This window comes from Diadema antillarum, unplaced genomic scaffold, assembly GCF_040938485.1.
Source record: "Diadema antillarum isolate AM-2024a unplaced genomic scaffold, OU_Dant_1.0 scf00000007, whole genome shotgun sequence".
Lineage (NCBI taxonomy): Eukaryota > Metazoa > Echinodermata > Echinoidea > Diadematoida > Diadematidae > Diadema > Diadema antillarum.
The window spans coordinates 1,019,096-1,036,104 of record NW_027270896.1 but is presented as its reverse complement, the minus strand read 5'-3'; the positions used below and the strand labels follow the sequence as shown (position 1 = coordinate 1,036,104).

General features: G+C 40.6%; 1 protein-coding gene across 1 annotated transcript; it reads right to left on the bottom strand.

The window, feature by feature from the left end:
- Positions 1 to 5,389: 5,389 nt before the first annotated feature.
- On the bottom strand, positions 5,390 to 6,721 carry LOC139716422 (uncharacterized protein F54H12.2-like). The gene has a single exon (XM_071627971.1). The coding sequence runs from the start codon at positions 6,719 to 6,721 to the stop codon at positions 5,390 to 5,392; it is 1,332 nt and encodes a 443-aa protein (XP_071484072.1).
- Positions 6,722 to 17,009: the final 10,288 nt, after the last annotated feature.

Below are 17,009 nucleotides of genomic sequence, written 5' to 3'. Positions count from 1 at the left end.
AGGCTTCGTGGACCACAACGTCAACACAAATATCATAATAGCCAGTTTCACGACGGCATTGGCGCGACTGAAATTGTATTCTGTCTTGCAGAGGCTGAACGATAGGGTCTTGTATTACGACACTGATAGTGTAGTCTTTAGAACAGACCCAACAGTACAACATCACGACCCCAAAACCGGCGATTTCGTTGGTGACTTGACGGATGAACTTGGTGAAGGCGAGTTCATTCAAACCTGGCTTTGCGGTGGTCCTAAGAACTATAGTTATCGCACCAACAAAGGCAACACCGTGTGTAAGGTGCGTGGATTTACCTTGAACGAGGCAAACTCCCTCGTTATAAACCATGACTCTATGCGCGAATTGATACAAGGTGAACCGGGATGTCTGAAGACTATTGTGGAAAATAGAATTCTCAGAGACGTAAAAAGCAAGTCCGTGTACACTTCCGAGAGAAAAAAAGACTACAGGGTAGTCTTCACGAAACGAGTTAGATTACCAGGTGGCACGACACTGCCTTATGGACACGCGGACATTCCTCGCTTATAAAGACCTCAATGTGTCTAATTGCCAATCATTCGCTGTTTATACATTGTCGCAGAAGGTGGTACTTTCTCATCAGCTCTGTACCTACCGCTGGCATTGTCGTTGCTAGGAAATCATGGATAAGTCGCGCGCATCATATATGTCCACAGTGCTCAGAAATGTACTGAAAAGTACCAATGCTGGTACAAATGTATTTTGTTTGGCGCTTTTTGTATTTCTCTTCTTTCTATTGTTTTATCTCGAGTCTTTGCTCACTAGAGATGCCCATTTGTCAAATGGAACGGATGGGTTTGATTTTTCCTTAAATAAAACTGACGTTATCCCCGATGTCAGTTCTTTCGCGGGCGCTTGATTGCAGCGCATTATACCGTTATGTTGCTCTTGAATATACCGCGTAGTTTTAACAGTTTGCTTCATATCGTCGTCTTATTCTTTTAAGAAACTTAACTGAACCCACATCTCACGTATGATAGAGTATTCCGTTCACTTACTTCGTTTGACATTTGCTCTAATTTCATTTACAGAACTTAATATCTTATTGTGTTATTCATATAGCTATATTTGTACTATTTGATGCCGTTAATTACAATGGATGCCCGACTCAAACATAGTTTTTCATGTATGGTGGTCGGACCGAGTTTTTCAGGGAAAACCGAATTCGTGAAAAGATTACTGAAAAATGCCTCGGAAATGATCGATCAACCTCCTCGCAAAATTATATGGTTTTACGGGGAGTATCAACCGTGTTACGCGACAATGACACGATCCTTTCCGAATATTGAATTTCATGAAAATTTACCAGCAGATTTCAATGATTTGACCGACCCCTCCCGACCAGTGTTATTTGTCATCGATGATTTAATGGATGTGGCTGGTGATGACAAGAGAGTAGCCGCCTTGTTTACTAAAGGTTGTCATCATAGAAACGCGAGCGTTATTTATATCACTCAAAATCTCTTTCATCGTGGAAAGGAGTCTAGGACTATTTCATTAAACACGCAGTACTACGCTTTATTCAAAAATTGTAGAGACAAACAACAAATTGCTTGTTTAGCTAAACAGATGTATCCCTCGAAAACAAAGTTTTTTCAAGAGGCATTTATGGACGCCACAGCCGATAAATGGGGTTATTTATTCGTAGACCTTAAACCAGACACGCCGGAAGAATTTCGTCTCAGAACGAAAATATTTCCCGGTGAAGTTCAATATGTATATGTTCCTAAGATATAAATTGTCGCGTTCGTGTATTAAGTCATTTATTAGTTAAAAATGTCGCGCCGAGTGAAGACCCACGCAGTCCTGCTCAAGACCCTCGCACACTGCTCTCCTGATCAACGGAAACTTCTCATCAAGACAGCTAACAAGAACTTCATTGACGCCATCTGTGAATGTGTTTTGAACGTGATCTGCGGTAATGTCAAGCTGTCGCAATCCCACAAGAAAACTTTGACTAAGCACAAGCGAAAACTCCGTAAATTAGCGGATCGTCGTACATCTCTGGCAGAGAGAAAACGAATCTTAAACCAACGCGGAGGATTCATTGGTCTCATTGCCAGGTTGATCACGCCTGTACTCGGAACTCTCGCTTCTAACCTCTTTGCATCGGCAAAGTAGACGCTGTATAGAGGTACCGCGTTGATAATGGAGAATGCGCGCAAGATGGTGCTTGTGCCACAAACTATGCTTCATTCTCTCAAAAGTCAATCTTCAACACCTACAGAGCAGCGAATCAACGAATTGGACGATCAGATTCGTTCGGTGTTGGACAGGCCCGATCTACCAGAGTATGACAAGGCGTTGTTGTATTCGCAATACTTACAGCGGTTTTTGAAAGCGACGGACAGCGTTAAGAAGCCATTGTCTATTGAAGTCGTTAGCGACAGCTCAAGAGACAATGACAGCACGCATCTAGTAACTCATGGACAGAGGGGCGCGCCAAAATCTGAGGACGCAGTGGAGCGTGACATCTTGCAGCACGTGCCTAAGAATTTTGTGAAAAGAGCTTCGCAGTTGCTGGAAAAGATGAAAAGGTGCGACGATGTGGGATGGACGGACAAAGGGGAGCTGATTGTGAGCGGGGAAAGTGTGCCTGGCAGTAACATTTGCGACTTAATGTACGACATTTTCAGAGAGCGAAGTGGTTATATTCCTACTGGTAGTGAACATTTTATTCGTGCGCTGGCTCGTTTGAACATTCCAGAGACTGCGTTGACCAATCTCAGCCGACGTGACCAACTTCAACGTGTTAAGAGGGGGAAAGATTTGGAGACCCCGATTCATCGTCGTTTAGATTCTCCAGACCCCAAAATGTACACAACCCCTACTACAACTAAAAGTTATACACGTACAAGGCGTACAAGAGCTAGTGATGCTAATGGTTCTCAAACCCCAAAGTGGCAATCTTTTTAAAATACGGCTTAAACGGTATGACCACAATCCTCGTTAACCCGAGCTGTTCTCGTTAATTCGTGTAATGATTTTATTGTATGTTAATTTACTACTCTTCTATTTCAAACAGTTATGTACAATTTTAAATAGTAGCCCTTACCATTATGATCTGCGTGTTGATCTAGGTGGGTGTTGAAGTACGCCATCGATGTTGCGTATGGGGTGATATGAAAGTGTGTACACAAGCATTTACATACTTAATATGTATCATTATATTTTACGAATGATGATTTTTTGATTGTATTAACGTTAACATCGTTACATATCCCCAACCAATTATTTCATCAGGTGACCCGCAATGTGTATATAAGATTGTACGGTCTATGTTCAGATGTGAAGGAGTGTATACATACATAATATTCTGTTTGAATGTATTTGAAATTTTGATGCTAGCTGTTCTTTTGAATTTGTCCGCATGATATAGCGATTGACTATACTATCTTAACGTTTCTCCACTTCAACATTTCATCGTCTGAACATTTCGACTAGTTGCTATGTAAATATTGTAAATATAAGTTCGCGTGACGTTTGATTTTATCTGTGGTGTTTACCGAATGTGTCATACATTTTATCTCCTGGCGTAGTTGTACATAATATGTCTTACTTCATGAAACGATGTAAATAGTCAAATCCTGCCTGGTTTATGCATTATTACATTCAGTGGTGAAAGTAGTTGTTTTTATTATTATTCGTAGTTAATTCCATAAAGACCGTCATATTGTACATATATCCACCACTTCGACGTTTCGTCGATTCGTCATTTTGTCATTTCGTCATTTCGTCATTTCGTCATTTCGTCATTTCGTCATTTCGCTGTTTTAAATCTGTGCATGTAACGCATGCAAATTTCTTTTTTTTAATGTCTGTTTACCTAGAATTAATAACTTTGACGAAACGGAAATACACTGTAAAATGTCTCACGCAGATTCTGCAGATTGATGACTACATCACCTCAATGGTTTATAAGTTGTTAATTATTCTTTCATCACCATGTATGATTTAAGCCATGCTTGAACATCGAAACATAATTGAATAATGTAATCGTATTTTTTATATGAGGAATAGTTCTTTACGTATCCAGTGGAAATGTATATAGTTTGTTCGTTGCACGGTGTAATGATTTTTTTCTCACAATCACAAAATGTAGAAGGAAGCAAAGAAAAACAAGTACAACAAGGAGAAATTTATTTACATATTTATAGTCTGTTGTTTTATTGGAGAAAATAAAACGGGTACCACGTACAATATTCTTACGATACAAAACGCACTCGTTACATCTTATTTTTGTTTTGTCCTGTGTGATATGTGTTATATGTGTATTACTATGAAGAACGAAACCCAGCCCAAGTTTAATCTAATATATATATATATATATATATATATATAGGTTACCTAATTTTACAAAGTATTCAAGCGGTTGTTACGCTAGGTACGCTAACCTAAGTAATTATGGTCTATGAATTGTAAATGATAATATATTCCATTGGTAACAAACTGTCACAATCACTCAACGTTTCAACATAAAGGTACAAACTTAATTCTCTTATTTTCAAACTAGCTTTCCCAGACATGAAAGAACATATATTCATGATTTGGAGTTATATGATATATATATATATATATATATATATATATATATATATAATAAAAGAGAGAGAGAGAGTGAGGGAGTGAGAGAGAGAGAGAGAGTGAGTGAGAGAAAAAAGGTAATAGTACAGGCTTGCACATACGATATATACAAATTACTACTAAGTTAAATACTGTTAGATATCTAGCAATCCACATCAAGAGAGAAGTTTACACTACGTTATACACGCTATTACAATATCTTCTTACAAACTATCGAAGCTACGTGCGATTTGTAATAGAGTAAAAGATGTATCATGAACACGATGGGAAACATCAGAACGTCGATTAAACCAATCATTCACTCTCTTATCATTTCTCGTATAATCCTTGCCAAACACATTTAATACACTTCGAGTTGTTTGACCCCCTACTCGTTTCGTCACGTAATAGATACAATATTGTCCGCAAACTGTGGATACAGTTCCTTGTAGCCGTTTGGAATTAGAGGACCATGCCGAGGCATTATTGTCCAAAAACTTTACAAAGTCAAGACTGTAAGTTAAGGGTTCATATCCGTAAGAGTCAAAGAATTCGCCTTTTCCGTTGCAAAAGTAGAAAGCCACCCAGTGTGTTCCTGGTTTATCGCTAGGATCGGTATTCGCGATGAAGCACTGCTTCGCCCCACTAATTGATCGCGGTAGACAATTTGACGCATATACTCCTTTGAAATAGGGCTTGACAATAGGATCGTTCTCTAAGAAACGTTGAATCTGCGATGTATCCATAGTCGATTAGAATATTTCGGCAGTCGGTTGTCCGGAAGAGGTTTTATTGGTAATCGTAGATGATGTTTCTGCTTTTATCAATCTGAATCAGTCCCTGTCCTTCCGAGTAGACGATACAGTTGACGGTGTTTGGAATGGCCACGTCGAATTGTAGCTCTAAGCGCAGATTTCCTTGCTTGATGAGATTCAAGTGACATCCGTCAGATAGGTCGGGCGTGAGGTCGAATGCAAAAAGGGTATAACCTTCGCAGTATTCTTCTCGATTGATGTTAATTCCCTTGTCTACAAACAGTCGGTTGGTTCCCATGAATAGTGAATTGTAAGCGTGAATGTAACTTTGTCCAGCTCCCGCTGCAAAGCTAGGACGTAATGGTCTCATCGGCACCGTTTCTCCGTCAATAGTGAGGGAGATGAAGTTGAGGCGTAAATGTTTAAAGTTGAAGGGGTTCTTGCCAAAAGTACCGTTAAAGGCGTCTGTGTCAACGAATCCTACGACCACCCGATTTGGTAACTGTCCGTGAAATAGATTGTCTTTATTAATCGACATGCTTCCTGCAGGAATGGAAAAGGACTTCACGTCTACTTTGTTGACGGGGTATTTCGCGGTTGTCTTCTCCAAGGCCTTGGCGTGGTTTAACATGATGGTAGGACTGGTCTTTACTCTGCGAACGTAGAGGGCAGCAGATTCTATTTTAATTTTATATCGGGCATTCTCCGTCGAAGACAGAAGACAAAATGCGTCTTTGCTACGATTTAACTTGATTTTCAAATCAACCCCCGGGAGTAACAGTCTTTCTTGAAAAAAAATGTCGGCGTAAATCGGACCAAGTAGAGAAAGTAATTTACTCTCGACGATGAATCCATGTCTTTTCGCCAGACCGGGATTAGCTTCTGCAGAGCTTGCCAGCGGGTTAACGACATCCATTTTCCCCGCTTTGTCCTTGTAATATAGCTGTTGAGTGAGTTGAGACTCTTTGGTCTCTCCTCCATAGTGCAGCAGAGATTCGATGTACGCTCTGTAAGGGTATGTATTCGACGGCTGAGACACTAGTTTTTCATTGAGCATGATATCAACTTGTGCAAAGAGAGATGGGAGAAACAGGTTTACGGGACCAACTGGGGCATCAGCTGGTAAAGCCGTGTTATCATTGTTCGTAACTTTGACTGTCACTTGAAGCATGGTCTGAGAGAGGTCCAAGTATTCTTCCGACGTGCCGGACACGTTGAATTCAATGGGCCCTTCATCGGTGATGCTGCTAACGGGGTGATATTCTACCCATGGTCCTTTGACGATGCTCATTTGAGTGTGTGGTACCGTGAACAAATCCAATTCGGACTTGCAGCAGACATCGCTCTTGTCGTGTAGAAGCGCCATGTTCAGCAAAGACAGCAAGGAGTGTATGAGACTGGTAAACGAATAGTCCGAATTAATCGAAGATGTCGCGCAAGCGAGCTCTTTTCGCTGGAGAATTTCGAGACCGAATGATACGCTTCCTTCCTCGCCTCCTTCTTTTAACTCTTCCTACAACTACTAATCGCGCTCCTCCAGTCTGATTCCCAATTTTTTTCTTTACTGCTCGAACAGTCTTTGAGGCCAGGTGTTTTCCCGCCCGAGCCACATTTTTTCTAGTTGCGCTTTTAAAAGATTGTCCGTTGATGGTGTCCTGAACAATGTTCATGCCTGTATGCATAGCTTCTTTTCCCAAAGCAACAGCCCCTCTTTTTAAGAGAGGAGTTGCGACTTTGAAGAGCCCCTTCACCAGACTACCCAGCCCGTGTCCTCTCTGCATGGATGCCCCGCGGAAGACGGGTAATCCCGAGCCATATTGGTCGTGAAAAATCCTTGCCGGTGCGCGAAATACCACCATAGTTGGACGTATCGCTGTGTAAATTTAGCGTCCAGCTAGTTCGTAGAGCGCTCTCTAAAGTGTAACTTCACGATCACTTTCCCGCGTTCAAATGGTACCACTTCACCCGATTCGGTTGTTAATATAATCTCTATCGTTTCAAAATTGTAAAGCTTAAGAGGGACGTAATGCGGAGTGATATAGGTATTGACGATATTATCGCGATCCTTGTCCGGAATGACTGCTATCGTCCTCAGTAAAGGTACAGCAGCGTCACCTACGTGTTGAAACTGAACGATATCAGAATAGACATAAAATGTATGAAATTTCATGTGTACATCCATTGGCATGGGACTCAGTGTTGATTCCGTGAGATGGCATTCCCCTTCAAACCCGAGCATCATAGCCAAACCACAGGGAATGAGGAGCGCCGTATTTCCTTCTAATCGGATGAAACATTTTCGTTGGGTCCTCTTGTAATAAAATGTGATGCTTTTACGTAATTTTCTCCGGAACTGTTCGTTGATCGAGTCAATGAGTTCCTCTCCAGAATTATAATATCCCGCAGGAATCTCAATTTTTTTCATCAATGGAACAGCGTCGTCCTCTACTTCATTATCGTAAATAGTGAGGGTGTTGTTATCATGTCGTACATTATACCACGTGCACTGAAATTGAACTTCTGCCAACCCCACCTCGTAATCTTCGTTGAGTGAGAGAGGTGCGTGAAGCCGCGTTGTAAACTGACACGTTTTGTTATTTGGATAGTACGACATGGAACTATTACTGGGCAGCGTCACGTAAAATTGAGAAGCCATGTTCGATCAGCCTCTTCTCCTTTGTTCAAAGCGAAGAATGATAACGAGAGTAACGTGAATCGTGTTTTTAACGCATAGTTAAGTGTCGAACCCAACTATCAAATTCTTTGCCATACCCTGACCAACGAACTAGGTATTCTTTCTGCCCATTGCGCATGCGCGTGCGTAAAACCTTGTCCACGTTGTAAGTAGTCTCCTTGTCTTTCGAAACTCTTATCAATTCCCTTTCATAGAACGTACCCTTCACTCGTTCCCCGTTGTAATCCTTTATTCTGTAGACAGGTACCCTCCTATTGACGCGGGAGCTGATTGTAAAGACCTCCCTCGAAAAATTTGCTTCGTAACCCTTTTCGAACTTTAGTTTGCTTTTACTAATACGAACTTGATCTCCGATTTCATACTTGAATCGTGGAGCTTTACGCTTCTTCCCTCGCATTGCCCTACCGTAGAGACTTTTTATGGCACGCTTTTGATTCTCAATATTCACGTCTTTTGGTTTCATGCCGATACTAGAATGAGTGGTGTTGTTATAGCCTTTGACAAAATCTTTTATTACACCGAGATACCTGTAAGTGTTTTTGAATGTGAAGAAGCGCCACATTTTTGTTCGCAGCGTTCTATTGAATCGTTCAGCAACGCTGGCTTTGGTTTCATTTTCTGTTGTGTAGAAGTGAATGCCTTCTTTCTCGAGATATTTCTGAAAATGTCTGTTTGTGAATTCCGAACCTTTGTCTGTATGTAGCATTACAGGCACTCGGCCCTCTTTCAAGATGCTTTCGAATGCCCCGACAATGTCTTTTGATTTTTTGTTTTTTAAAGGAACCACCCAAGCATATTTCGACAGTACATCTATACACGTCAGTAAGTAGCGATAACCATTATTAAACCTTTTCAAATTTTGAACATCTACAAGATCAGCCTCCCAGATTTCGTCGATTCCTCTCACTTTCACAACATTTCTCTTAAATGTCTTTCTCGCCGGTGCGTGCATTGTATACGCATCTTGTTTCGTTAACCAGTCTCTGACACCCTGCAAGCTCGCTTTTTCAGTTTCCACCTCTCTCACCGCATTCCACAACTTACTGACACCGCCGAAACTAGCTGGATGTTGAGGATCGTAATAGATTTCCTCTAACGCTCTCTCAAATGAATTAGACATTATTCGTCTCAGCAACCACACACTGCAGAAGCAAACATCAGAAATGGCATTCCTTTCACGTTGCAATGACATAAAAGGCATCAATGATAGACAAGGTAACGAGTAAAAAAATCATTTGAAAATGAAACGCATCATTTATTGTACACGCATACACACAGTGCAGCGAATTTCGTTGCTTGAATCAATTCACATTCTATTAACATCTACATTCCATACATTATACAACATATACAGACAAAAATGTAAAACGTATCGCGACATTAGTCCAACAGTCATTTTCGGAGCGTGTTCCGACCAGCGCACTTTGTAGCGTTTGAGTCCTTCCACGAATTGCGCGCGAAATTCCTCTTTCCGCTCGTCCGGTATGCAGGCATGTTGGTAGACGTTGACAAAATAGCATAGAGCCATCAGCGAACGTTTGTACTTGTTGGGATGATTGGGGTTCTCTATACAATTTTTGAGCAGGGCCTCTATACAATCGTCGAACCTCTCATTGCCTCGAAGCTTGATTCGTCGCACACGGGAAAATTGTTCCTCGCTTGCAATTGTCCGACATGCGCGTAAGATTGTCTCGGTGTCTACGGCGTGAAAGTCGGAAGGAAATGTGTCCTTTATCACCGTTAATAGCAGTCGTTCGTCTAAAGCACGTTCCACTGAGGGTCCGTCAAGACGATGTCGGGCAGGCCGGTCTCGAGCCCCAAGGCCCTGTAGACCACTCTCACAGCGGCCTCTATCCCCTCCACGTGTCTCCCTATGTTGACTCTTCTTTGTTCCAGCTGTTGTTGAGTCTCTCCCCTCAGAATAAATTTGATGTACTCCAGGAAAAAACCGCACTCGACGAGATCTGGTCTCATCCAGAGCACCCTGCCAACGTAAGGGTACACTCTCTCCACAGTCATTGGGTCCAAATGATGAACTGCCTGGAACACTTTGCGCTGTGGATCTTCGGGAGTACCGTCTATTGGAGAATCTGGCACGTTTTGCACCCGTTTCAAGACTTCGATGAGAGTTAGATACTCCGTCAACATCAGCAAGTCCACCTTCTCCACCGTCCTCTGCATTTCGGGACACCAGGTGTTGGCGATGTTCGGCTGAGACATTCTGTAACATGTGATGCTCTCGGAAGGTTTCAAATTGAAATGTGTCCCTCTCGCATGTTCTTCGAGTTTTTATTCTTTTGCTTTCCAAAGGACGCCACCATCTCTTTGAATATGTATGAGGCATTTATTGTTTTATGCAGGACGAGTCCGAACCCGTCACTGGCTCCAGGTCCAGTTTATGTATTTCTTTATTTAAAAATTCTTTTGTCTTCGCTCGCGTACAAGCGTGGGTCAGAGGACAAGTCCGAACTTATCGTGAACTTGAGGTCCAGTCTTATGTATTTCTTTGTTTTTCTAGTCTTTTGTCTTTGAGTGTGCGAGCGTCGGTCTGAGGACAAGTCCGAACTTATCGTGAACTTGAGGTCCAGTCTTATGTATTTCTTTGTTTTTCCAGTCTTTTGTCTTTAAGTCCCCGAGCGTTGGTCAGTGGACACGCCCTCGTTTTTTAAAGTTCTTTTGTTTTCGATCGGGCGAGCGTCGGTCAGAGGACAGGTCCGAACTTGTCGGAGTGACGTCATCAAATCAAACAAATGTCATGCATACGATTGCAATCGTCATTATGACCATTTCGACCATTGCCTTCGAAAATATCTCTCGATGTGAGAACAAAAGAATATGATGAAACAATGACGCGGATTCTTAAAACAATAGCATATTTTTCATAATTCATTCTTCATATTTCATATCGATCCATAAATATTCATATTTCATAATCATCATCCATCGTCAATATCTATAATTCATATCTCATGAATATTCATCTTTCATTTTTCATATTTCATACATTCTTTTGTTCTTTCCTATTTCTATTGTTATGCAAATATCCATAATTCATATCTATTATCATAATTCATCGATTTATCATAATCCATATCATAATCCATCTTTTTATCATAAATCATATCATAATCCATATTTTTATCATAAATCATGCCATAATCCTTCTTTTTATCATAAATCATATCATAATCCATATTTCATAATTCATAATTCTTTTGTCTTTTCATATTTCTTTTGTTCTAGAACAATAGAAATATGAATCATATTTTTATGACGCTATACGTACACCTATACTACTAGGGTCCCTCTTCAACTTTATACTCTGCATTTACGTTTTCAATTATAACATCTGCTTTTCAGTCGAAAGAATAACCAGACAACGTATGTTAATTTCCGGGATATATTCTATTTCAAATAAGCTCGTCATCACTTTTATAGCATATCATTTAGATTTATGTTAAAGTGTGTCCTGTTATAGTATCACATTTATAGACACTTTAGAAATTTAATACATGTGTGTTTCAACTCATCTATAGTTTAACAAAGTAAAGTTATTAACGTGATAAACGAAAACTGTTGATGAGTGAAAAATGAATTACTATGTACGATATTTTCACAACTCCTTGATTAAAATCAAGTGAAGTCCCATCAGGAATACACCGTTAACTTCCATTGCTCATTTTCTTGTTCTGTTTTTCCCTAATGGTTATTAATTGTTGTTGTTATCTTTGATGATGATGATGATGATAATGATAATAATAATAATAATAATAATAATAATAATAATAATGATAATGACAATAATAATAATAATAACAAACTCTGTTGTTATTATTATCATCATTATCATTACTACTACTATCATCATTATCATCATCATCATCATGCATCATCAACATTATCGTTATCATTATCATTATTATTATCAGTAGTATAGTAGTATAGCAGTAGTAGTAGTAGTAGTAGTAGTAGTAGTAGTAGTAGTAGTAGCAGTGGTAGTAGTTGCAGTAGTGTTTAGTCTATTTATACAGGGTATCCGATCCGTGGGCCCTGTTCACATTTAAAAAGCGACAAAATTACTAGTACCAAAAAAAAAGAAAACTAAGAGTTTCTGAAGAGCAAATAGATATCACCTAATCAAGAATATGTTTTGGATATAGGCTCTACAAAATCTTGTCTTACTGGGTGAATTAAGTATGCATGTGGATAATGCCTTCCAGCAGACTGCTCAAAAAATGTAAATGCCTTTCCTCCACTCTCAACACTAACTTTGGGTAGTATGAGTCCATTACTTTGTGAATCTCTTGTGAGCGACAGCCATGAGTTAATCTGCAATGATGGGACAAATCTGTGAGGTCAGTTGGCGAATCGCCTGGAAGAACATCGTACGTGAATTAGGCGCTACTAAATAACCATAAGTATCAGAAATCCATCCTAGTGCAGTATTTTCTGCAGTTGAAGTGTTGGAGTTTCCATGATTATTTTCAGCACTATTTTGGACATTTGGTTATGTTGTTTGACAATTCAGGATTCCCCTATTGTGTGGGTTACATTTAGCCAAGCCACTGCAACAATCCCTCCATTGATTGTCCTTCCGCGTTTCATGTATTTTGCTTTCTTGTTACTCCTTCCTTTCCTCCTTGTTTAAAGGTTGAACCTTTGTCTCTTAGAATGAATCGACAAAATAAGAGAATTGGCCGTTTCGAAAATATTGGATCAAGAGGTGTGCTATGGAGATTACAGTTCGTTAATATTCCGAAGGTTAATCCGAAAATGAAAGAAGGTTCGAGTTTTTTTCCGAAGGTTCGTCATCCGAAAATGAAATACAGTCGTTATTCCGAAAGTTCGTTAATCCAAAAAAAAAAAAAATCATTTTTCCGAAGGTTCGTTATAATACACGCACTCTTTTTTTTTTTTTTTTTTTTGATATCGGAATAACGAATCCTATTTCATTTTCGGACTAAAACACCTTCAGAATGACGAGCCTTCAAAATAACGAACCCTATTTCACTTTCGGATCAACGAACATCTGTGTATGCGGAATCTGTGTGTTTCGGAATAACATACCTTTGGAATAACTCGTCACCCGCTGTGGACCCACGGTGCATTGGTTTTAAAATAACATCATGTGTCAGAACAATTATGAAAAATCGCTCACCTCTTTACATTTTCCCTTTTTTTGGGGGGGGGGGGGTTGTCATGGGACTGATGTATAGGCCTTATCAGTTGAACCACAGATACAACCATCGGGCAACCCGAAACGCTGAAAGACAGACTGCAATCTGTTTCTCTTCTTTTTCTTTTCTTCATTCTTTTTCGCTCCTCGCCTCTGCTCCAATCTCGTGCCATGGGATTGAGTGATTTCATTTCCCATTCAAATTCTGATGGAGAAGGAGATGAAGAAAGGAGAAGCAGAATGCGTAAAAAGTCATCGAAATATTGCATTCCAGACAGAAGGCATCCGAGGGCCTCTCGTGCAAGCAGTGATGGAGCGTTGCCTAGCTAATTAATGAGGAGGAAGTTCTGCGCCAATCGCTCCTTGCTAGAAGTACCATCCATCTTGAGGTGACTAGAAGTAACAAGCGCGAAAACAACAGAAAAAGCGGAGCTAAACCCATAAAAAAGGGGTAAAAAAAGTCGGAGAGACAGATACCATGACCAACATCGAAGATGCGCTACGAAGGCTCGGATGCATCACTGTCAAAATGGGGACACGTCGGCTCGAAGTGAGATTGCGCACGGCGATAGTTATGGAGTGTCGCTTGTGGGCCAAGTGCAGTGGGAGGAACACGCGAGATGGTGGTGTGGGTTGCGAGACCGGGGGTGGGGGGTTGAGGCCAGGGTTGGAGGCTATAACAATGACCGTGGCTGAAAAGCGTCCATGACTATTCAGAGAATGTGTAGGCCATAGTGGAATCATTATCTGAGTCGTCATTTCCAAAAATATAGTCGGAAGTGCACAGGAAAAACGGAGGCAACCGTTCAAGTGATTCGGAAATAACTTCATAAGAGCTCCATCGTCTTGTTTACATACATTCATATCACACAAAACTCATTTTGAATGATTATGGCTATCAATAGTTTGAACGTAGCCAGATTTTCAAACATGTATGAACTATGAACCTACGGTTTAATGTTGGGTTGTATGCTCTGCTTCGAAAACGACATGAGGGCTTCCAAGTTTGACGGAGAAGATTCATGCACCACAAATCAAACTCGATGACTAATTTGATTACTATTTGAGTGAAATGCAATCACTGCGTCCTGAAAATTACTTTCCTCGCATGATTAATGTACATCTTATTCTATTGACACATTGTCTGCTTATCACGAGAACTATTATTAATTGGTCTGAACAATCTTATTATTTTTACAACACAATCATAGGAGAAAACCGTGTATGGACGTTAGTGCTCAATATGTGTATACATTTCATAAGAAACTGTATTTTTTTCTGAACAACGCAAACGAGTACAGTAATGATAAGCAACTTCAGAAAGGGAGGTGCGTGGAGACTCATTTGACATACACGTTGTCTCTTTGATACAGTGTGTGTGTGTGTGTGTGTGTGTGTGTGTGTGTGTGTGTGTGTTCCCATGGGAACAGGGAGAGTGAGAGAGGGGGGTGAAAGAGAGAGATAGAAGGAAAAACGGACAAAAAAAAGAAGAAGTGCAAAACGGATGGAGGTTTTTGGTTTGGAGCCAGCTGGCACCGAAGGAACGTAACATGTACAAGATCAATTCTTTTCTATCCACTTTGTATTCAGGCTATTCATGGCAACACAATCAGTATCTGTAATACGAGGACCATCTGTATTCCTTCAGGTGAACATTGTGATGGCTCAGTTTTGTGAATGGCCCCTCATCAGTGAGTGTTGCTATGTGGGAACGTAACGAACTTCTCACGCAGACAATCATTAATTACCACGACACACTATCGAATCAATTTTGCGTCAAGGCAGCGCCATGACAGCCTCTGCATTTGACAATGCAGCCCCAGGAAAGGTGAGATTTTTTTTCTCGCTAATGTAAATAGCTGAAGAATTTACAATATTCGAGATGATAGAAAGCCTTGATTCACCTTCGAGTTGCTTTCATTTTTTCCATCCTTTGTGAATGTATGTAAATTAGTCATTCAGACATTGAAGCATTTCCTATGTATAGATACTCTCAGCCTTCTCAGGAAAGCGCGCCAAACTACCAAGCTACAGACAGCGAGCGGTAAGTCGAAAAGAAAGAGATGTTTGTCCTATGATCGATTCGTATTTCCCTGTCAAATCGCAGCACAGGAAATTCCTATCGGACAAGGCCAGTGTGGATAGAACGTGACCCTAGCATTCTTTCACTTGTGTCCAATACGTCAACACAGACTCCCATCTCCCATCTCTCTCAGCATCGGAAGTCGGTGACAGCTTAAATCAGACACTGTCTTCTCCATTCAGCATGATCAATCGTCTGTTTGTCTAAACAGCTTTTTGTAGCAGTTTGTCCGTGATTGGTGACGGAGAAGCAAAACGCTGCGTGTTTAAAGAGGCCGCATCTCTCCGCCAGATTTTTTTTTTCTGTCACACGTTGCACCGGATCGATAATCGGCTAATCCAAAATGATACTATAGTGAGTACAAAATACGCACGCCAGCCGACAAGCAGTCATTGCTGTTGGAAACGAGTGATTCCGTTGGATCAGCGGTGAAAAGTTGTGGAATCTAACGCCGTCTGGCTGCTTCGCAGAGACTGATAAGCCTATATCGCTAAAAGGGAAGGGGTGATGATTCTCGTTTTGATAAAGCATAAATAAATAGCAGACAATGACATCAATTTAAACGATCCAATCTCATTTCAGTGACTTCAGTAAAGACTGGGGCAAATTAGGTCAAGACTGAGCTATGTAAGTCATAGCGTGTGAATTTAAGTTCTACGTTATATAACATCTTAATTGATGTTTACTGTTGCACAAGTTTTGTAGGAATAGCATGCCTTGACACCACTTAGGCAATAATGACCACCTGTGAAAAGCCTCTTTGCAAGCGCATCGCGCTCAACTTCAGTTATTATGTGCTACATGAATAAGTTGCCGCAAATGTGTTGGTCGCGATTTGTTAAAATCCACATAAAAAGTTACTATGATGGGATTAAACTTAAGAGACAACTATATGAATGTTTGACTGTTTGACGTAATAGCAGTACATGCATTGTCATGGACTTACATTCATGAGCAGGGGCAGATCCAGGAATTCTGTAAAGGGGGGGGGGGGGGGGAGCGCAAACAATATTTCTGGTGCTACTTCAGGGTTTTTTCTTATTTTTTCTTTTTATTCCTTTTGTTTTGACAACAAATAAAGAGGGGGGCGTCCGGTGCACCCCCCTCTGGATCCGCCACTGATGAGATAAAGTTTCTCAAATGTGTGCATGGGCAAATATTAAAGTGGTCATAGCGTAGTGGAGAAGTTTTTATTGTTAAGGTACAGTACAAGCATGTGATAGGAAAGAGCTCACATATTCCAGAACGTTCTATGCAGTGCCAAAGTAATATATTCGGCTACTGATGTAATACAGTAGAAAATACCAGAAGAATGTTCTCTAAATTACGACAAGGGGGGGGGGGGGGAATTCCCTTCATACAAGTGTGTGTATGTGTGTGTGTGTAAACAATCCCATAGTTTGTATCATGTATGTCAATGCATTCAGTATGTGGCCAGGTGTTCTGTGTAGGCTGTTTTTGAAAATGAGGTCATGCGCATAAATGGCCAGTGAGTCAGGGTGTGTGGAAAGCTCTAGAATCTAGAGGTTGGAGATCCTTACGGAAAGTTCCAGAGTGATTGTAGGAAACTATATAGGGGCCTAGTAAGCCACAGAAATTGTCAAGTAGAGTGGAGTACCTCCAACATCTTTGCTCTAGGAGTAACATCTGTCTCTGAATCAACTTGTTAGGCCTATAGTTAGTCCTATATTACCTGCTGA

Excerpts from the sequence above, each read along its gene's own strand:
- LOC139716422 (XM_071627971.1), bottom strand. The coding sequence starts at position 6,721 with ATGGCGCTTCTACACGACAAGAGCGATGTCTGCTGCAAGTCCGAATTG.